Below are 21,765 nucleotides of genomic sequence, written 5' to 3'. Positions count from 1 at the left end.
ATGACCACACTGACCACAGCTGAAACCCCGCAAAGACGGAGGAACCCAAAGAGCCACGAGAGCTGTGGGTGGAGACGGCCCAGGAGGCTGCAGCGGCCTGCTTTCAACAGCATACTTCTGGGTGGGACCCCCCGGGGCGGACACCGCCCCCGGGGCGGACACCGCCGCTCCCCTTGGCCGCGGTGGCGGGCGCCCCCTCCCGACGCTCGTGGGTAGTGCAACCCAGACCGCATAGCGGAGCGGCCGGCCCCCAGGTGGGCGGGGCCAACCCGGACCAGCCTCCCGCCGCCTCAAGTCCTTGGGTTGCTGGGACGGCGGGTCGCCGCGAAGACAGTCCCCGCCCGCCGGGTGGGCGGGCCCAAGGAGACCGCCCTGCTCTTCCCCCCGGGCCTTGATTGGTCAGCGTCGCCCTTGCGCGATGACGTCGTGCCTGGGCGGAAAGCTTGCGAGAGTAGCGCGGGAGCTGAGAAGTTGGAGGGTTGGGTTGGTCCCGGCAAGGCTTTGAGCGGTTTGTTCCGCTGTCTTCCCGCTTCCTGGTGCCCCGACTGCGTCCCCACGAACGCCCCGTCCTTACCGCCGGCTGCTGTGGAGTGCCTCGCTGTCTCCCAGGTCCCCGAGTGAGCGTCGAATGGGACCTCTGTGGCTAGGGCAGGCCTGTGTGGGTGGCACTGAGAGGGAGGAGGGGAGGGGGATGTTCGCAGTTTCCTTGCGACCCCAGGGACTTTCTTTGTCCCCGCCATCCACCTCCTTAGGCCTTTGGGGTCGCCGACTGGTCTAATGTCGCCGGCCCTTGTGGCTCTGGGAAATTAGCATTGATTAATCTTCCTAACAATTTTTGTTTTTATAGAGACAGGATCTCCCTATGTTGCCCAGGCTGGTCTCGAACTCCTGGGCTCAAGGTATCTTCCTGCCTCGGCTTCCCAAAGTGCTGGGATTACAGGCGTGAGCCCGGCCAGCTCCTAATAATGTTAAGTGCTTGCTAGGAGTCAAGCGCTGTGCTGAGCGCAGGGGCTTCCCAGGTCATTGCGTCCCCAGTGCTTAGTGCCAGGCACTGAGCAGAGGCGCGATTCGTATTTGAACTAAAACGAACCCCGTCCCTGAGGAACAAGACCTCTACTGGGAAGTCAAAGAAATGAATAGTGATTGTATGGTGTGATGGGTGCTCAGCTCTTGGTGGAAAGAAGTAAAGGGGAGGCTTGTTTGAGAAACGGATACCTGACCTAAGCCTTGGAGGAAGAGGCAGACACTGGAAAACTAGAGTCCCTGCATTCTCTCACCACTTGCTAATGGGCCTCTACAACCCCAGGAAACCTCAATAAACTTTTCCTTTCTCCAGACAGATGTCTGTTCTTGCAGATAATTAGAAAACGCATTGCAGAGTATCGGTTCTTTCCCTCTCATTAGGTTCCTGGTTTCAGAGAAGATGACCGAAGAACTGGATTTCCTGGGACAGGACTCTGATGGGGGTAGTGAGGAAGTGGTCCTAACTCCTGCAGAGCTCATTGAAAGATTGGAGCAGGTAAGCATCCCAGATCGAATCCCTTTGCTCCAGTCAGCCTTTTTATTTAGTTCAACTGTGAATATCAGGGATCACAAAATGAGGAAACGGAATTTGGGGCTTATTTCAGAACAGGGACTGGATCTTACCATCTACATGGAAACGGGAAGCAAGAAGGACATCCTCTGTTAGAGACCTCATCATATCAAACACAGCATCCCCAAGTGGGGTCAGTAAGGGACAGCTTTGGGCACATTCAGTGAACAGTTCACAGAGCAAGGATCCACGTGATATTTTCAGGGACTGTAGAGGTCCCTGAACTTCTTTACCTTAGTCCGTTGAACATCTGCTGTTTCCCTGGAGAATGCCTGTTTAGCAAGAAAATGCTGAAATACCTGTAAGGGAAAACTGGTCATATTTTTCCTTTTTCTCACATGTTTTTTCTTGAGTCGTCTGCTCTCCATATGTCCACTGCTTATCTAAAATCCTTTCTGAAATATTTCTCCTTCAAGTTGTAATAGCTATGACTTACTGCATATTTCCCATGTGCCAGTAACTGTGTTCTTTACACTTATATCTCATGATGCTCTGGTAAGAGGAGTTCAGACTATCTGGATTTAAATCTGTCTGTGACACTCCTCTGTTATGTGGTCTTGAGCAAGTTAGGGAGTTTGTCTCAAGCCGTTGCTTGACTATAAAATTGAGACAATAGGGCCGGGGCATGGTGGCTCAAGCCTGTAATCCCAGCACTTTGCGAGGCTGAGGTGGGCGGATCACCTGAGGTCCAGGAGTTCGAGACCAGCCTTACCAACACGGTAAAACCCCGTCTCTACTAAAAAACAAAAATTAGCCGGGTGTGGTGGCACATGCCTGTAATCCCAGCTACTCGGGAGGCTGAGGCCGGAGGATCACCTGAACCTGGGAGGCAGAGGTTGTGGTGAGCCAAGATCCTACCCACCATTGCACTCCAGCCTGGGCAACAAGAGTGAAACTCCGTCTCAAAAAAATAGTAAAATAAAATTGAGATGATAATAGTGTCTGTGTCCTGGAGTTTTGGATTAAATGTGGTAATGGTGTAAAGCACTCAGCATGCTATCTGACACATGATAAGCACTCACTAGATGTGAGCTGTTCATAGTAAGTATCCTTATCCTCTTGCTGTAACTGCCCCTTTCCATAGCTCTCTCATGTTTGCTACTTTATTCTTCTTCATTCTTCCCTGCCATACATGATATCACGAATGACAAAACGGAACTAAAATGATTTTTAAATTTTACCTTACATGATAATCCTTACTATTTAGCAGTGATTCTTAATCTGTTTTTATATCACAGACCTTTTTGAGAAACTGGTAGAACCTGTGGTCTTTCATCCCACAATAACGCACACATGCACCCATGCAGAATTTTGCATATGACTTCCAGGGGATCAGAGATCCCCTGAAATCCACCCACAGACCTAGTTTGTGGAACAGCATTAAGAATTCCTGGTTCATTAGGAAAGGGTTCATTAAACAAAAATCAAAAGGCACATAGCATAAAGGAAAAAAGGGATACATTCCTGGAGTGCAGTGGTGTGATCTTGGTTCACTTGCAGCCTCCACCTCCCAGGTTCAAGGGATTCTCCTGCATCAGCCTCCTGAGTAGCTGGGCCTACAGGTGTGCACCACCACGCCTGGCTACTTTTTGTATTTTTAGTAGAGATGGGGTTTCACCATACTGGGTTTCGCTATGTTGGCCAGGCTGGTCTCGAACTCCTGACCTTGTGATCTGCCTGCCTTAGCCTCCCAAAGTGCTGGGATTACAGGCATGAGCCACTGTGCCCAGCCTGTTTGTACTTCTGGATTAGAGTGAAAAGACAGGCCACCAGGCTGGGAGAAGATATTTGCAAAATACTAATATGTAGCTGACACAGGATGATTATCCACAGTACATAAACAGCTCTTTCAGACTGCCCAGTACAGACTGATACCTCAGAGAAGAAGAAAACAGGATGACCAATAAGCATATGAAAAAGATGTTCAACCTTTTTAGTAATCAGGAAAATGAAAATTAAAATCATGAGATACCACTTCATATCTATCAGATTGGAAGAACTGAAAAACGTGAGCAATATAAAGTATGGCAAGAATGTAGAGCAGCTGAGCGCAGTGGCTCATGCCTGTAGTTCTAGCAACTCAGGAAGCCCAAGTGGGAGGTTCATTTGAACCCAGGAGTTTGAGACCAGCCTGAGGATCATAGCGAGATCTTATCCCAAAAAGAGAAAATTAAGAATATAGGGCAGGCCGGGTGCGGTGGCTCACACCTGTAATCCCAGCACTTTGGGAGACCGAGAGGGGCGGATCACCTGAAGTCAGGAGGTCAAGACCATCCTGGCCAACATGGCGAAACCCCGTCTCTACCAAAAATACAAAAATTAGCCAGGCGTGTTGGCATGCCTGTAATCCCAGCTACTCAGGAGGTTGAGGCAGGAGAATCTCTTGAACCCAGGAGGTGGAGATTGCAGAGAGCCGAGATCATGCCACTGCACTCCAGCCTGGGCAACAGAGCAAGACTCCATCTCAAAAAAAAAAAAAAAATGAAGAGCAATTTGCACACTTATATACTGCCGTGGGATATAAATAGCTATAATTGCTTTGGAAAATAATTTGTTATTGTCTAGTAGAGATGAAGGTGCACATACCTGCGGCCCAGTAGTTCCACCCCCAGGTACATACCTAGTGAAAACTTCCGCATGTACTCTAGGAGACATCCACAGTATGTTCACACATTGCTTGCAATAGTTAAAAATTAAAATAACCTAGACAACCATAAACAAATAGCATTGAGAAAATATACCATATACAGTGGGAATAAAACAGCAGTGAAAATGAGTAAAATAACTCCTGAAACAGCATGGATAACAGGAACTTAATGTAGAACAATAACAACCATAAAATATGAGCTGCCAAAGAAACACTTTATGTAAAGTTCAAACTTGCAAAATTATTGTTCAAGGCATCACCCTTGGGTGATGTGGCACACTGCTATGCCACAGATGCCTCCGTGTGGACCCCTGCACCTTCCAGGACAGCTGGAGCCCCAGGCTGGTTACTTTTTCAAGTGAGCATTATCGGGGTCCTTGAAAGACAGCTAGAGGATGGGGCGGCGGGGGGTCTGACAGCACAGCTGCAGCTTGCTGGTGGGTAAGCTGCAGTAACATCTCATGCCTGATGCTCTAGTGCAGTGCCCTGAGTGCAGCCAAGGAAGTGACCCGCCACCTGCATGGCTGCCACAGCCAGATCCTGTCTCTTGTGCTGTGTGGCACAGCCAAAGGGACAGCCTGACAGGGCTGCTGATGAGAACAGCTCCAGGAGCATATATAGGATACCCTTTAATGCCTGTAAAAAGTGATTTAAAAGTTGTTACCTGTAGTGCAGATTTGCTCATTTTAATGATTGTTTTAGTTTGCTAGGGCCACAGAGCGAAGTCCCAAAGACTGGGTGGCTTAAATAGAAATTTATTTTCTTAATTCTGGAGGCTGAGGTCAAAGTGCCAGCATAGTTGTCTTCTTCCGAGTCCTCTGCCTTGGGTTTGTAGGTGACCATATTCTCCCTGTGTCCTTGTGTGGTCTTTCCTCTCGTGTGTGTCTGTGTTAAAATTACCCCTTATCAGGACACCAGTCTTACTGGATTAGGGCCATCCTAATGACCTCATTTTAACTTAATCACTTCTTTGAAGACCCCCATCTCCAAATACAGTCACGGTCTGAGGTCCTGGAAGTTAGGTAGATTTTTGAGGGGGGACACGCTTCAGCCCATAGCAATAATGAACAGATTGGCATTTAGAATTTTGATCAGGGGCCAGGCACAGTGGTTCAAGCCTGTAATCCCAACACTTCTGGAGGCTAATGCAGGGGGATGTCTTGAGGCCAGGATTTTGAAGACCACCGTAGGCAACATGGTAAAACCCCATCTTTATTAAAAAAATTTAAAAATTAGCCAGGCTTTGTGGTATGTACCTTTAGTCCCAGCTACTCTGGAGGCTGAGGCAGGAGGATCACTTAAGCCTTGGAGGTCAAGAATGCAGTGAGTCATTATCATGCCACTGTGTGACCAGAAACCAGATGTAGCCATTTCAAGCATAAAACCTGAGTTAAAAAAAAAAAAAAAAGATTGGATTTAGATACAAGTTTCTCAGTAAAAATTTTGGAAAGATTTATATGAAAGTTTTATACTAATATAAACTTCCACCTAATGTTTTATACTTTATTGTCATAATTTCATAATGTAAATGAAGTGGTCCCCAATGCTACCCCAGTGTACCAGACAAGCACTATCATTTTCTTTGAATATCCTGTCATGAACAGGTTGAGAGGTATTTTATAGAGATATGAACAAATGTAGTGAGACCATAAAGAAAATTCAACATGAAATTCAAGCTAATGATTACCTCTGAGGAGGGAGGGACACACAGGGCCTTTTTTTTTTTTTTTTTTTGAGATGGAGTCTTGCTCTGTTGCCCTGGCTGGAGGGCAGTGGTGCAATCTTGGCTCACTGCAACGTCTGCCTCCCAGGTTCAAGCAGTTCTGCCTCAGCCTCCCAAGTAGCTGGGACTACAGGCGTGCCACGCCCAGCTAATTTTTTGTATTTTTAGTAGAGACGGAGTTTCACCATGTTAGCCAGGATGGTTTGATCTCCTGACCTCATGATCTGCCTGCCTCGGCCTCCCAAAGTGCTGGGATTACAGGCGTGAGCCACCGCGGCCGGCTTGTTCTTGTAGTTTTAAAAATTATTCAGTATTTGGCTGGGCTCGGTGGCTAACGCCTCTAACCCCAGCACTTTGAGAGGCCAAGGCAGGTGGATCACTTGAGGTCAGGAGTTCAAGACCAGCCTGACGAATACGGTGAAACCCTGTCTCTAATAAAAATACAAAAATTAGCTGGGCATAGTGGCACATGCCTGTAATTCCAGCTACTCGGAAGGCTGAGGCAGGAGAATCACTTGAACCCGAGAGGCAGAGGCTGCAGTGAGCTGGGATCATGCCTCTGCTCTCCAGCCTGGGCAACAGAGTGAGACTGTGCCTCAAAAATAAATAAAAATTATTCAATATTTAATAAAAATCAGTCAAAAAGAAATGCTGCTCCTAATAAACCCTCCAGAAAATATGATGTTTTCCCATGCATTATGCAGGTTTTTTTTGTTTGTTTCAGTCTGCAGGACTGTTACAGATGCTCAGGCTCTGCACAAACGCTTATGACAGTAGCCATACCCAGCATTTGGTAATGTGTCTTGACTGTGATCATGGGGAGAAGCAGACACTCAAGGACGTCAGAAAAAAATAAGTTGAGCCTGGTCAGCATATAATTCTGAGCTATGCTAAAACTACATTTCCTGTAATTGAAAGATAAGTGTAGCTTTCCTCAGTCACTTAGGGATATTTCAGTTCTCTAAGCCTTGGAAGTCTCTAAAATGAACCAAACAGCTGGGCCTGAGTCATAAATTAGAGCTTTAACCTCTGGCTCCAAAACTCCATAATAGATGAGCGCCTGTTTCTATTATGATCCTGTATACTTTGGGGCCATTAGTAAATTACTCAATCTGTATTTTTTCAATCAGATGAGGATAACTATATCCATTTTCTCTGAGATATGATGATGATGAATGAAAAATATTTGTGAAGTGCTCTGAGCTTCAGGAATGAAGAGCTGTGTGGATTGGTGGGTTGTTGCTTTCTCTCTAAATAGACATGGAGTGGCGCTGCCTGGGGGAGAGGAGCTGGTGGAGTAACAGTGTGCCCGGGCTGCCTGGCAAAGGCACTGTTTGAACACCAGGTGGTGTCACTCTCAGCACCAAGCGTCACACTAACTGAAGTAAGCAAGGGTTTGTATGAGTGTCAGTTGAACAGAAGGTTGTGAACCCAGCCTCCCAACTAAAACAAGACACGAGAAAGCAATCGCTAAACGTAGTTTGTCTTCAAAACACCTTCAATGTTTCCAGTTGGTGGGCAGACAGTTTTCTCGCCTGCGCCATCCCTGGTTTTCGTTGGACTTGGGCTGACTCACTGGGTTGTTTAGCTCTGTGGTGGGTGATGCTTGCTTTTTCTGGCATTTGTCTTTTAGGCCTGGATGAATGAAAAGTTTGCCCCTGAGCTGCTGGAGAGCAAGCCTGAGATTGTAGAATGTGTCATGGAACAGCTGGAGCACATGGTAAGAGTCGCTTGTCTTGGGTTGACAAAGGAGGAGAAAGGTAAAAGCATTTGGTCAGCACACTGAGAGCTTGTGGTCTGATAGCAAATCTGTTTTGTTTGGCTCAACTCACAGTCCAGTTCTTTAAAAAAAAACATTGAATTAGTTATCTATGTTTATCAATCTTGAGAGTGCCTGTAAATATCTGGATATTGGCTTCCCATGAAAAGTCTAAAATCCTGCATTTCTGCATGAGAACAGTTGACCAGAGCAGTCCCATGAGAGCTGTCCATCCATGTACTCCCTGCTCCCCACAGCCCCTGACTACCCACCCTTCTCTTGTAGCCTCCCAACCTGGCCCCTGCAAACATTTGAGTTTGTGGTCCCTGGCCTAGATGATCTGAGCGTAAATCATTGTCAACTTCAAAGAAGCTGTAAAATGTGGATATTTCAGTTTCTCAGCTGGTGTTTTAATACTGCTTTTTAGACCCAATGGAAGTTTCGTCTGTGTGCTGTATTATCTCCCTTACAATCAGATTGGAGTTCTTTTGGAAGCCTCTGGCTGAACAGATTCTATTCAAATGGTCATTTTCTAAAAGTAAATGACTATTGTTTGTACTTTATACAATGATAAAATGAAAACTCACATGATATTTTTGTTTTCCTTTGGCTGAAACATAGTCTGGGTCCTCAACGTTGCCAGTGATGATGGTTGAACATCATGTTTTTTATAAACCTTAATTTCTCATTTAATAGGAAGAAAATCTCAGGAGAGCCAAAAGGGAGGACCTGAAGGTCAGCATCCACCAAATGGAGATGGAGAGGATCCGCTACGTCCTCAGCAGCTACTTGCGGTGTCGCCTCATGAAGGTTTGACGTGGAGATACCTGGAGGGATTGAGACAGCACAGTCTGTAATGCAGACTGAATGTCCTGGGGAGAACTTGGGCTGGGGCCCAGGAGGGTCCAGGACCTGAAGATGCTGCTAAGAGCCCAATATCCATGTAGCTGAAGTGTAAGGAGAGCGAGAGATTGCTCCACGGAAGCACAGAGGAACGTGTGTGGCCCACTGCGGGGACACCGCACACATTTTTAGTCTGTTCACCTGCCGAGTGAGTGGTGCCCCCTTGTGTTACAGCATGGCAGTGCTGAAGGGAGAGTTGTTGGCATTGGTCAATAGTGAATGCTGACTAGAGGAGAACTTGTTTCCAAAATTATTTTGTCTGTCAGATGGCCAACGTCAGTGTCAAATGAACCAGGATGACTTACATTCACCTACAGCTTTGTGGCTATCTAACTTACAAAAATGAAGTTGCAGGCCAGGCGTGGTGGCTCACACCTATAATCCCAGCACTTTGGGAGGCTAGGCGGGTGGATCACCTGAGGTCAGGAGTTTGAGACCAGCCTGACCAACAAGGTGAAACCCCATTTCTACTAAAAATTAAAAAATTAGCCAGGCGTGGTGGCAGGTGCCTGTAGTCCCAGCTACTCAGGAGGCTGAGACAGGAGAATTGCTTGAACCCAGGAGGTGGAGGTTGCAGTGAGCCAAGATTGTACCACTGCACTCCAGCCTGGGCAACAGAGCCAGACTCCGCCTCAAAAAAAAAAAGAAATTGCAAAACATTCCTAGTTTATAACTCTGAGAAATTCTTACTTCCTTGACATTTCTTTTCATTTGGTTCTATGTGTCTCTTTAGTTATTACAAATAAGATAAATTATCTCTTCTACATGAGAATGCTTCAGCTATCTGAAGGCTGCCCACAGTCTCCTCGAAGTCTTCTCTCAGGCACACATTTTAGCCATTCAAACCATTTACTCTCCTGGTCTCTTCTCTAAAAGGGTTCTTGTTTGTCTCTATCCTTCTTAAGTTACACTATCTTAAACTAAACACAGTATCCCAGTTGTAGTTTGACCAAGTTTGTGAAAAACAGAATGATCATTTCTCTTATTCTGGTTATTAAGCTGGTAGTAATGCCAATCACATCACATTAGCATATTTATCACATTAGCATATTGACAGGTACGCTGCCTGAGCTCATTCTTCACTCACGTGGACACTAACCCCTTTTAAGATGATAATTACCCCATCCAGTCACTGTCCTCTAGTTGTATGGCTTAGGTTTTGGCTCCTTAAGTGTAGGGCTTGATACTTATCTCTCTTAAGCTTTATCTTATTAAATTGGGCCATTTCCCTTGTCTCTGGATCCTGATCTTGTCACCTAATGTATTAGCTGTCTCTTAATACTTTATGTCATCAACCCCCTTGTTTTTTTATTTGTTTGGTTGTGTCTTTTTGTTTTTTTTGACAGAGTCTCACTCTGTTGTTCAGGCTGGAGTGCAATGGCGCGATCTCAGCTCACTGCAACCTTCGCCCCCCAGGTTGACGTGATTCTGTTGCCTCAGCCTTCCAAGTAGCTGGGATTACATGCCCCTGCCACCAGGCCCAGCTGATTTTTAGAAGAGACAGGGTTTCACCATGTTGGCCAGGCTGATCTCGAACTCCTGACCTCAGGTGATCCACACCCACCTGGGCCTCCCAAAGTGCGGGGATTACAGGCATGAGCTACTGTGCCTGGCCCACATAAGGTTTTTGATGGCATGCTTACCAAAGCTGGTGATGACCAGTTGGGTGCAGTGGCTCACGCCTATAATCCCAGCACTTTGGGAGGCCAAGGCAGGTGGATCACCTGAGGTCAGGAGTTTGAGACCAGCCTGGACAACATGGTGAAATCCCATCTCTACTAAAAATACAAAAATCATCTGGCTGTGGTGGTGGGTGCCTGTAATCCCAGCTACTTGGGAGGCTGAGGCCAGAGAATCACTTGAACCCGAGAGTTGGAGGTTGCAGTGAGCCGAGATCACACCACTGCATTCCAGCCTGGACAACACAATGAGACTCCATCTCAAAAAAAAAAAAAAAAACCTTATGTGATTATTAATTGGACTGTGGCAAGGGTCTTTCACAAAAGACTTCCCTACAGTTTGACATCTACCCATTGAGTCAGCATTCTTTGTTCAGCCACTTAGTCTCCCAATCCAAGCTGTCCCTTAGCCCCAGGTCCATAGCTTGCCTGCAAGGGTGTCTCAGAGACGTTGTCCTGTGTCTTATGGTGTGTCTCTCCACCCACCCTATCCCACCTCTAGGCCACATGTCCTTCCTCGGGAGGGTTGTGTAAACCCTCTTTATGTTAACCACATCCTTCTCTTTGACTTTTGCCAATGTTTTCATGAAGATTTTGCTTTATCCTCACAGATAGAGAAGTTTTTCCCTCATGTCCTTGAGAAGGAAAAAACACGTCCTGAGGGGGAGCCTTCCAGCCTCTCGCCAGAAGAGTTGGCCTTTGCCAGAGAGTGAGTGAGCCGTTGGCGTGGGGCACCTGGCTGGTTCAGCATGAGGCCTGTCCTAGAGGCCTGTGCGCTGCTGCCTGCTAACCTTGGACGTCCATCAGCTGTGTACACCACAGCGATTTGAATCCATGTCTTTCAGGTTCATGGTGAACACAGAGTCCTATCTGAAAAATGTCGCCTTGAAGCACATGCCCCCTAACTTACAGAAGGTGGACCTCTTTCGGGCAGGTAAACAGGACATTCTCCCTGCAGGTGGCCCACCCATCCTCAGGTGTCCCAGGGTAGGATCCTCTCTTCACTGTTTTTACCCAAATACGAAAAAATAAGTATGTAGATAAACAGAAAGAAGAGCAAGGATTCTAGCTAAAAACCAAAAAAATCACGGAAAGCAGATCCAATGGTAGGCATTTGAGCATTGCTTCCTTGTTCCCTGGGGTGGGCTGAGCCCCATGATTGCACTGGTGCTTGTAGACTCGGGCATGGAGCCGCGTTCGCCTTCAGTAGCCATCTGCTGAGCCTCTGTGAGGTGCTGGCAGCCCCAAGTACCAGCACTGCAGAACCTACGCCAACATTGCCCCTGCTCAGAGGGGCTGGCCGTCTCTTCGTCACAGGTCCCAGAATGCACAGGGCCCGTCTAGCTGGAGGGGAGGGCTGAAACAGGAGGCTAGGGAGACCTCCAGTGAGTCCCTGTGGCCTCAGAAGAGGGAGCAGATTGGAGGGTGTGGAGAGAGGAGGGAGGGGAGCTGGGGAAGGGGAGCTTGGCCGGAGCCCCTCCTCGGGCCTCTTCACACCAGCCCCTGAGGGCTGCCGAGCAAGGAAAGGGAGGTAGGTAGAGGCAGAGCCCTTAACGTCGGATCAACCCACCAGGGGCCCTGGCTTACAGGATAAAGCCCATGTTCCTCAGTGTTTCACAGTGCACCAGATCCAAGCAAGACCTCCTCAGGCAAAATTGCCACACCAAATCAAACGAGCTCCAGTACACCCGAGCCCTGGAAATTCATCTCTGCCCAGCCTGTGCTGGGGCTGGGGACCACACAGCCACCCCTGCGGTGGTGGAACAGGGTCTTAGTCCCTTTGGGCTGCTCACAGTTATGGAGACTGGGAAGTCCAGGATCCAGGCCCCTACAGGTTCAGTGTCTGCCAAGAGCCTGTTCCTCATAGATGGCGCCTTCCATATGTCCTCACAGAGAAGGAAAGGGGCAAGCAGACTCTCAGGCTACTTTTATAAGATCACTAATCCTAGTCTCTGTGTGTCCTAGTCCCCTCCCTCCCCCCCACCTTTTGTTTTTTGTTTTTTGTTATTTGCTTTTTATTTTTTGAGACAAGGTCTTGCTCAGTTGCCCCAGCTGGAGTAGATTGACGCTGTCATAGCTCACTGCAGCCTTGAACTCCTGGGCTCAAGCGATCCTCCCACCTCAGCTTCCCAAGTAGCTGGAACTACAGGCATGTGCCACCATGCTTGGCTATTATTTTTAAAATTTTTTTGTGGAGACAGAATCTTGCTGTGTTGCGTAGGCTGGTCTCAAACTCCTGGCCTCAATTGATCCTCCAGCCTCAGCCTCTCAAAATGCCGAGATCACAGGCATAAGCCACTGTGCCTGGCCTATTCTCTTCTTATAAGACACCAGTCAGATTGGATTAGGGCCCACACTACTTGGCCTCGCTTTCACTTAATTGCCTCTTTAAAAGCCCTGTTTCCAAATACAATCCCACGCTGAAGTACTGGGGGTTAGGGCTTCAACGTATGAATTCTGCAGGGACACAGTGTAGCCCATAACACCAGGAGCAAGTCAGACCCTTACCCGACTTGTGGAACCCTGAATTGGTCATTTTGCTGAGGCTGCCTGAGGAAAACAAAAGGCCCATCCATGTCCAGTTTCCTCCCTGGTCAGCCACTCTGTCTGCATCTTAGAAGAGTAGGAATGGGCTGGGCTCCTATCTAAACCCTGAGTGTGCCATACCATTCTTCCCAGCAACTTTTACTTTGTTGACTTTGTTGGCCGAGGATTTCCTAATCACATTGTTGTTTTCCTGGCAGTTCCCAAACCAGATCTAGATTCTTACGTGTTTCTGAGAGTGAGAGAACGACAAGAAAACATACTGGTAGAACCAGACGCAGATGAGCAGAGGTGAGTGGAGTGCATCTTTCACAGTGGGCACATTCCTCCCGATGGAGGGCCAGCTGAGCTCTGCAGGCAAATGTGTTTCCCTCTTTTTCAGGGACTACGTGATTGACCTGGAGAAGGGCTCACAGCACTTGATCCGATACAAAACCATTGCACCTCTGGTTGCATCTGGAGCTGTCCAGCTAATTTAAAACTAGGCATAAACAGCCAGGCATGGTGGCTCAAGCCTGTAATCCCAGCACTTTGGGAGGCCGAGGCGGGCAGATCATGAGGTCAGGAGTTCGAGACCAACCGGACCAACATGGTGAAACCCCATCTTTGCTAAAAATACAAAATAATTAGCCGGGTGTGGTGGTGTGCACCTGTAATCCCAGCTACTCAGGAGGCCGGGGCAGGAGAATCACTTGAACCTGGGAGCAGGAGGTTGCAGTGAGCCGAGGTCGTGCCATTGCACTCCAGCCTGGGTGACAGCGAGACTTCGTCTCAAAAAAAAAAAAACTAGGCATAAACTCATGAGGTCAGGAGATCAAGACCATCCTGGCTGCTAAACCCCATCTCTACTAAACCCATCTCTACTAAAAATACAAAAAATTAGCCAGGCATGGTGGCAGGCCCATCTACTCAGGAGGCTGAGGCAGGAGAATGGCGTGAACCCGGGAGGTGGAGCTTGCAGTGAGCCAAGATCGTGCCATTGCACTCTAGCCTGGGCGACAGAGCAAGACTCCATTTCCAAAAAAAAAAAAAAAACACACTAGGCGTAAACAAGAATGAAGACCTGGAACCCTAGAGAAAATACTAGAAACCCCTCGTATCACGTTGTGCCTGAGGACAATAATAAAGTAGTTTACTAGGCATCAGACATTCCTCAGCAGTGCTGTGGGTCACGGGCATGAAGCTGAGCTCGAGGCAGGATTGCTTGTGTTGCTGCATGTCCTGTCTGCTGTTTTAGCCCGTATCAGTAGATGGGGCCATTGTACTGTTTGTTCTGCACACTTGGCGGAGCAGCAGAGGTTCTGAGCACGCTTTTCCCTTTGTAGTATTTTCTGAGCTAAGGAAAGTCAGGCAGAAGTAGTTCATAAGAAGGCATCACTGCCTGTGATCGGGGCTGCATTTAGCCCTGACCTGATAATGGTAGGAGAGTTCATTTAGCCTTTCTGCTGGGAAGATTGTAAATAGATTAAAGAAAACAGCTGTGGCCTTCTCCCGTCATACATTATTAGACTGTGTAAACTAACATTTTAGAACCTCTAATATTGGACTTAAAACCAATTTCTGTCATGCTTAATTGAAAATCACAACTAAACCAATAAACCATTATTAAATTTCCATTCTGCAGCAGAAGGCACCTCTGGACGGCTCCTGGCTTGTAGTTTAATGAAGTATGTGCTCCCTGCTGTTAACCCGCAGCCCTCCCCAACTCTCCAGCAGCTTTGCCAAGTCAGCCTCCGGGCCATCTGGCTGTCCTTGGCCAAGGCACTGTTAACAGAGTGACATTAACCATCTTGTATTGTGACCTGTGGCCGCTTTTCTGGTTTAAGTCCTTCACTTTTTCAAGAGGAATGGATGAAATTAATGTGCATGCAGAGTCTCACAGTGATGCCGGAAGGAAGGATGTATAGGCAGTGAATGAATGATCTTTCCTTGAAATGCTATAAAAAGCAACTTGCATTCCAGTCTTTTCTTCCTGGTTGAAGTTGGCAGATTTCCATTTGCAGGGTATGGGCTGTGAGAGTAATCGGGGTAACATTGCTGTCATTTCCAAGAGAAATCAGTAGGGGAAAGCAAGGGAGGTCTTTTTTGTTTTTCTTTTTTGAGACGGAGTTTCCCTCTTGTTGCCCAGGCTGGAGTGGCAGTGGTGTGAACACGGCTCACTGCAGCCTCCACCTCCTGGGTTCAAGAGATTCTCCTGCCCCAGCCTCCCAAGTAGCTGGTATTATAGGTGCGCACCACCACACCCGACTAATTTTTTGTATTTTTAGTAGAGATGGGGTTTCACGATGTTAGCCAAGCTGGTCTCGAGCTCCTGACCCCAGGTGATCCACCCACCTCGGCCTCCCAAAGTGCTGGAATTATAGGCGTGAGCCACTGCGCACAGCCTGGAGAGGTTTTATTTCTTGACAGGTATTTGATACTCGTGCAGTCCCTGGAGGGTCTCACTGGAGAGACAACATTTAGGCTGAGATCTGATTAACAGGAGGCAGCTGCAGTGCAGAGGTCAAAAGGGAGGGTGTTCCAGGCAGAGAAAACAGCCTGTGCAAAGGCCCTGAGGCAGAAACAAGCTCTACTTGAGGTCAGCCTGGTTAGAAAGCCCAACTCAAAATAGAAAGTAGTACATGATAAGATCTGAGGCAGGCTGGACCCAGATCTTACAGGACATTGTTAATAAGGATCCCATTTGGTCCCCCACAGTCCTGAGAAGCGGGCAGGGCTGTGGGAAACAGCAGATACTTAGTGGTAAGCCTGAGATCAGACCCCAAGTCTGCATTTCCTAGTCACGTTCTCCCTGTAGTGCTAAGCCCAGAGACCTGAGCTGTTACCTAGAATAGTAATTCCTAAGCCTTAATGTGCATACCCATTGCCTGGAGCTCACCTTAAGATGTAGGTTCTGCCTGAAGCCCAAGTTCATTTAGTATGTCATGGTTAATTCAGAGTAAAATCAAGAGTTAGTACCTGATTTATGCTTGTTATATAAAGAAAGAGACAACTTCACTGTATGATCATTTTGTCACTTTTCAAAAGCACTTAATTCCCATTCAATTGAAAATGTTTCAAGAACAAACCTATTTGGTCATTTTATTGACATTGCACATTTGTATATGAATAAATTTTTGCAAATTAAAAAAAAAAATGTAGGTTCTGAAACAGGGTGAGGTCCAGGATCCTGCCTTTCTAAGGAGCTCCCACGTTGTGCAGTTGCTGGCACGGGGACCACATTGAGTGACGGCTCTATGTCCTTATGCCTCCAGCTGCTGCCCTGTACATGTGCAACTGCACGGAGCACTTTACATCCTCTAAAACCACAGTAAATTTCTCCATTTCCTAAGTTACCTCTTCAAGAGAAGACTGGTTTTGATATGTCATTTTTAAATAAAGGAGAAGTTGAATTTCAAAACCAAGTGGAACAGGAAATGATGTGACTTGGTTGACATTGATGTTAACATTTGGTTCTTGGTGAGTGTTTTGCTTTATTGTTAAAAACTCGCCACTAAAAGCATGACAGAACATTTTATCAAATGATGGCGTCATCCTTTACCGTAAGTTTGCCCCTAGCAAGACAGCTCTTCCTGAGACGTGCTTGCAGGCCCCTATGTGGGTTTTCCCACCGCAGTCATCATCCGTCATCTGTGACCTTGCTGCATTTACTCCATGCTCACACCCCAGCAGCCCGCCTGGCTTTGGCATCGCCCTCAGAGGCATCAAACTTCCCCTGCTGCAATGTACAAGAGTTAGCCAGGAAGCTTGCAGAGTGCTTTGGTTTTGTTTTTGTTTTTTTGAGATGTCGCCCTGGCTGGAGTGCAGTGGTACAATCTCAGCTCACTGCAACCTCCGCCTCCTGGGTTCAAGCGATTCTCCTGCCTCAGCCTCCCAAGCAGCTGGGATTACAGGTGCACACCATGACACCCAGCTAATTTTTGTATTTTTAGTAGAGATAGGGTTTCACCATGTTGGCCAGCCTGGTTTTGAACTCCTGACCTCAAATGATCTGCCTGCCTCGGCCTTCCAAAGTGCTGGGATTACAGGTGTGAGCCACCATGCCCAGCTGCAGAGTGCATTTTTAAGCAAACACATCATATGTCAATTCTTCATATAGTATTCTTTAATTTATCTTGGGAAGCCAAATATCCCATTTAGAATTCTGTAAGAACTGATTTTTCAAATGTATCTAATCAACTAGCTATGAAAGCCCTCTCATTATATTGTCCAAAAAACCTTTGTTTTTTAAAAAAACAAAATCAGTATTCTGTACTTATTTAACAGATTTGGTTTCAAATAGCTTGGCTATTTCCGAAAAATCAGATATTCATTCCATGGCTAAGAAACAACTACTGGGTGTATTCAAAGAGATGTACCGGCCCAGGCTTGGTGGCTTACACCTGTAATCCCAGCAACTTTGGGAGGCCAAGGTGGGAGGATCGCTTGAGCCCAGGAGTTCCAAACCAGCCTGGGCAACATAGTGAGACTCTGTCTCTACAGAGAATAAAACAATTAGCCTGGCGTGCTGATATGCATCTGTAGTCCCAGCTGTTTGAGAGGCTGAGATAGGAGGATTGCTTGAGCCCAAGAGGTTGAGGCTGCAGTGAGCTATGATTGCACCACTGCAATCCAGTCTGAGTGACAGAGCAAGACTCTGTCTCAAATATATGTGTGTGTACATATATATATATGAGATTCTTTTTTTTTTTTTTTTTTTTGAGATGGAGTCTCACTCTGTCACCCAGGCTGGAGTGCAGTGGCACAATCTCAGCTCACTGCAACCTCCGTCTCCTGGGTTCAAGTGCTTCTCCTGCCTCAGCCTCCCAAGTAGCTGGGACTACAGCTGCGTGCCACCACGCCCGGCTAATTTTTTGTATTTTTAGTAGAGACGGGGTTTCACCGTGTTAGCCAAGATGGTCTTGATCTCCTGACCTCATGATCTGCCCACCTTGGCCTCCCAAGTGCTGGGATTACAGGTGTGAACCACCACGCCTGGCCGTATATATAGGAGATTCTGCAGGCAATGAGAATATTTAATTTACCAAGTTTACTATGCATGAAGCTCTTTTTGTTTTTGTTTTTGAGACAGAGTCTTGCTCTGTTGCCCAGCCTGGAGCGCAGTGTCACAATCTTGGCTCACTGCAACCTCCACCTTCCGGGTTCAAGCAATTCTCCTGCCTCAGCTTCCCGAGTAGCTGGGATTATAGGCACCTGCCACCACATCTGGCTAATTTTTTTTTTTTTTTTTTTTAGTAGAGACAGGGTTTCACCATGCTGGCCAGGCTGGTCTCGAACTCCTGACCTCAGGTGATCCGCCTGCCTCAGCCTCCCAAAGTGCTGGGATTACAGGTGTGAGCTACCGTGCCTGGCCACATCAAGCTGTTTTTAAAGTAGATTAACTTGTAAATCTCCACAACATACCTATGCAAGGAAAAATTTGAGATTTTGGAATGGGCAAAACATTACTGGCTATCCTTTCAATGTAATGCTTGATCCCTGTGTGCTGTGTGCCCATGTCTTTAAATTTTACAACTCTGTAGAGGTACAAGTTGATTTATAGAAAACTTATAATGATGTGAATATTTCTTGTCTTGCTATGCAGATGATGCCTGCCCATGGCAATATAAGTGAATTTTGTCCTGTTGAGAATAAGTCAAACTCCCATTTGACTGGATGTTTTTGTTTTGTTATAATTTGGTGGGACATAGTCTCGCCCTGTTGCCCAGGCTGGAGTGCAGTGGCAATCCTGGCTCACTGCAGCCTTTGCCTCCCGGGTTCTAGTGATTCTCCTGCCTCAGCCTCCCCAATAGCTGGGACTACAGGCATGTGCCACCACACCTGGCTAATTTTTGTATTTTTAGTGGAGACGGGGGTTCGCCATGTTAGCCAGGCTGGTCTCGAATTCCTGGCCTGAAGTGATCCATCTGCCTTGGCTCCCAAAGTGCTGGGATTACAGGCATGAGCCATGGCATCTGGTGAGCTTTGATACCAGACTCCTTTGCTGAAGGCCACATCACTTCTAAGTAGAGATGTGATCAAACCCCAGTGAGGCCAGGGCACCTGAGTCCATCCTCTTCATCTTACTGTAATCTTTCTTTCCACAAAAGAAAAGAAGATCCAAAAATGTTTTCAGCAACAATAGCTTCACTGGAATAAGTTCTCATATTTGAAAAAGACTCATTTGAGGGAATAACCACTGCCATTCACATTGCTTTAGAGGAGGTGGCATTTTTCTCAACATAGCTTTCTGTTTTAACCAGGTCCTATTCTATGTAACACAATGCTGACAAATTCTGCCTCGCTTGTTAAGACAGAGAAAACCACTCGAAGTAGAGTCAGCACACAATTAACCTAAGTCTTGCTTCTTGTTCAGTTCTATTAGTTTCTATGGAAATAAGAATAAAAGTAAATGACTATTTTTGCCTCTAAGGAATTTACAATTAATCCTGAGAAGATTCCTTAAGTGTAAACCTAAAAGTATGGGATTTTTTGGCTCAAAAAAAAAATTTTCCTAACGGCCAGGCCTAGGGTTAAGAGGAAATTATTTTCTTGGGTTCAGAGATTTGCATATGAATGTTTTAAGCCTCTTAAAGTGACTTAAAACAACCTGGGACCCAAAGTTGTTGCCAGCTCAAATGTAAATGTTTTTAAACTTCAAATTGCTGCTTCTGTTATCACTGAACCTATTAATTTTCCTTAAACAGAATTCTGACCATTTCATTGCCTCTTAAAAAGCTTCAGTGGGCCAGGCACAGTGGCTCACAGCTGTAATCTCAGCACTTTGGGAGGCAGAGGCGGAGGATTACCTGAGGTCAGGAGTTCAAGACCAGCCAAGCCAATATGGTAAAACCCCATCTCTACTAAAAATATGAAAATTAGCTAGGCATGGTGTCAAGTGACTGTAATCCCAGCTACTTGGGAGGCTGAGGCAGGAGAATCACTTGAACCCGGGAGGCGGAGGTTTCAGTGAGCCGAGATCTCGCCATTGCACTCCAGCCTGGGCAAAAAGAGTGAAACGCCGTCTGAAAAAAAAAGCTTCATTGGTTACTCATTGCCTACAGAAAAGGAAACAGTAAAGGAGATTAATATTTATCTCTGTCTTGGACAATAAGCAAATTGCTTTCCACGAATTATCTTATTTAATCCTCATAAGGACCCTATGAGATAAGCGCCAGCTCACCACGGTACCCCAGCTTCCTGGTCAAATTGTCCTCTTTCCCTAAATAGTTTATGATCTCTTTTTTAATATCTATAGTTTTACTATTTTATCTTTACTAAAATTCCACCAAATTCTTTGGGGAATTAAGTAAGGTGTACAAGTTTCCATATGAGAAACACTGGAGTGATTTGGGCACACATAGCTTTCTGGTCGGCCTGCAATCTCACTTCCAGAATAGGTCATGAAAATAACAGTGAGAAATGGCCTCTCCCACACCCAGCTTCACGTGTTAAAGCGTGTGCTGTCCACTCCCACTTCTGTTTGCAGATGTGGCTGCCCTCAACCTCCGGACAAGTGATTTGGTCCTCAGTCCAGGTGAGACTGTAGCAGGCCTCCTTTGTTTGTGTAGAAGATCATCAACTTTGCCATCTTCTGGCATCTGAAGCTTTCTGATCTCCAGTCAACATAACATGTGTACCCTTTGGGTCCTCTTTAGTGAGCTCATGGGTAGGCTGCTGCCCACACTCTTGTCAACAGTTTAACAACTAACATGAGAGAGCCGAAGGGCTGTTTCTTCAGTCCATTTCTCTTGGTTCTCCAACTTTTTTTTTGAGACGGAGTCTCGCTTTGTCACCCAGGCTACGGTGCAGTGGCGTGATCTTGGCTCACGGCAACATCTGCCTCCCGGAGTCCAAGCGATTCTCCTGACTCAGCCTCCAGAGTAGCTGGGACTACAGGCGCACACCACGGCGCCCAGCTAATTTTTGTATTTTTTGTAGATATGGATGGGGTCTCACCATGATGCCCACACTGATCTTGAACTCCTGAGCTCAGGCAATCCACCCACCTCAGCCTCCCAAAGTGCTAGGATTATAGGCATGAGCCACCACTCCCAGCCATCCAACTTTTACTTCTCTATCAAACTGGATCCCATAAGTCAGTATTTCTGGATGAATGTTTTAGTTCTTTGCTTTTAGCAAAGAGACAGCCATGTGAAAAACATTTCCATGTTTTCTGAAAATTAGAACTGAAGGCATTATCTATTACATATCCATTGTTTCTATATAAGAATCCCTGTAATAAATTTTTCTCAGAATTTAGTGCAAGTAAAAGTTTATATTTTCAAACTTTATGGTTCATTTTATCAGACAAATGAGTCCTATCTGTTCCCCTTCCCGGCCTTCCTACCAGGAACTCAGAGCCACTTTGTGTGACCCCGCCTCCCTCTCAGCTTCCTTGTGTCTTTCCTTAAATAGTTTCCGATCTCCTTATGATACCTACAGTTTCAATCTTCTATTTTGCCTTAATTTTAAAAGCTACCCCAAATTTGGGGAAGAATTACATAAAAGATATATAAGTACATATTAGTAACTTGGATATATATTAGTTCCCACTTTTTAAAACATGTATGGGAATGAGTGATTTATAAGCCATTTGACAGCATATGAATTCCTAAGTAGGAAAATTCATAAGCAAAAGTGGTAATGAAGGCAGGAGGTGTAGTGTCCTCTCACTCCAGCACTTGTTTAAAAAGAGTGGCCAGGTCAGGTAAGTGACCCAGTAACAACAGCAGGTGCCAGGTATAACTCCATTCACTTTAGTCAACAAACAGGTAGGCTGGCTGGGTGCGGTGCCTCACGCCTGTAATCCCAGCACTTTGAGAGGCCGAGGCAGGCAGATCACTTGAGGTCAGGAGTTCAAGGCCAGCCTGACCAACATGGTGAAACCCCATCTCTACTAAAAATACAAAAAAAAAATTAGCCGGGCATGGTGGC

At 46.5% G+C, this 21,765-nt stretch overlaps 1 protein-coding gene across 2 annotated transcripts; it reads left to right on the top strand.

Annotated features, from left to right (window-relative positions):
* Nucleotides 1-290: 290 nt before the first annotated feature.
* GINS4 (GINS complex subunit 4) lies at nucleotides 291-17,090 on the top strand. 2 transcript variants are annotated; one of them, XM_019032438.4, is made up of 8 exons: nucleotides 291-617; nucleotides 1,405-1,519; nucleotides 7,598-7,684; nucleotides 8,420-8,533; nucleotides 10,917-11,014; nucleotides 11,151-11,239; nucleotides 13,050-13,140; nucleotides 13,232-17,090. In XM_019032438.4, exons 2-8 carry the CDS (start codon nucleotides 1,424-1,426, stop codon nucleotides 13,326-13,328), a joined length of 672 nt encoding a protein of 223 aa, XP_018887983.1. In that variant the 5' UTR covers nucleotides 291-617; nucleotides 1,405-1,423; the 3' UTR covers nucleotides 13,329-17,090. The 2 variants fall into 2 exon arrangements, with proteins under 2 accessions (XP_018887983.1, XP_018887984.1); XM_019032439.3 differs by having other exon boundaries at nucleotides 430-609.
* Nucleotides 17,091-21,765: the final 4,675 nt, after the last annotated feature.

Source organism: Gorilla gorilla, chromosome 7 (genome assembly GCF_029281585.2).
Source record: "Gorilla gorilla gorilla isolate KB3781 chromosome 7, NHGRI_mGorGor1-v2.1_pri, whole genome shotgun sequence".
Taxonomy (NCBI): domain Eukaryota; kingdom Metazoa; phylum Chordata; class Mammalia; order Primates; family Hominidae; genus Gorilla; species Gorilla gorilla.
This window is presented reverse-complemented; position numbering and strand designations above follow the sequence as displayed.

Excerpts from the sequence above, each read along its gene's own strand:
- GINS4 (XM_019032438.4), top strand. The coding sequence starts at position 1,424 with ATGACCGAAGAACTGGATTTCCTGGGACAGGACTCTGATGGGGGTAGT. Across the intron at positions 8,534-10,916 it reads TGCGGTGTCGCCTCATGAAG|ATAGAGAAGTTTTTCCCTCA; the intron begins GTTTGACGTGGA and ends TTATCCTCACAG. Across the intron at positions 11,240-13,049 it reads GGTGGACCTCTTTCGGGCAG|TTCCCAAACCAGATCTAGAT; the intron begins GTAAACAGGACA and ends TTTTCCTGGCAG.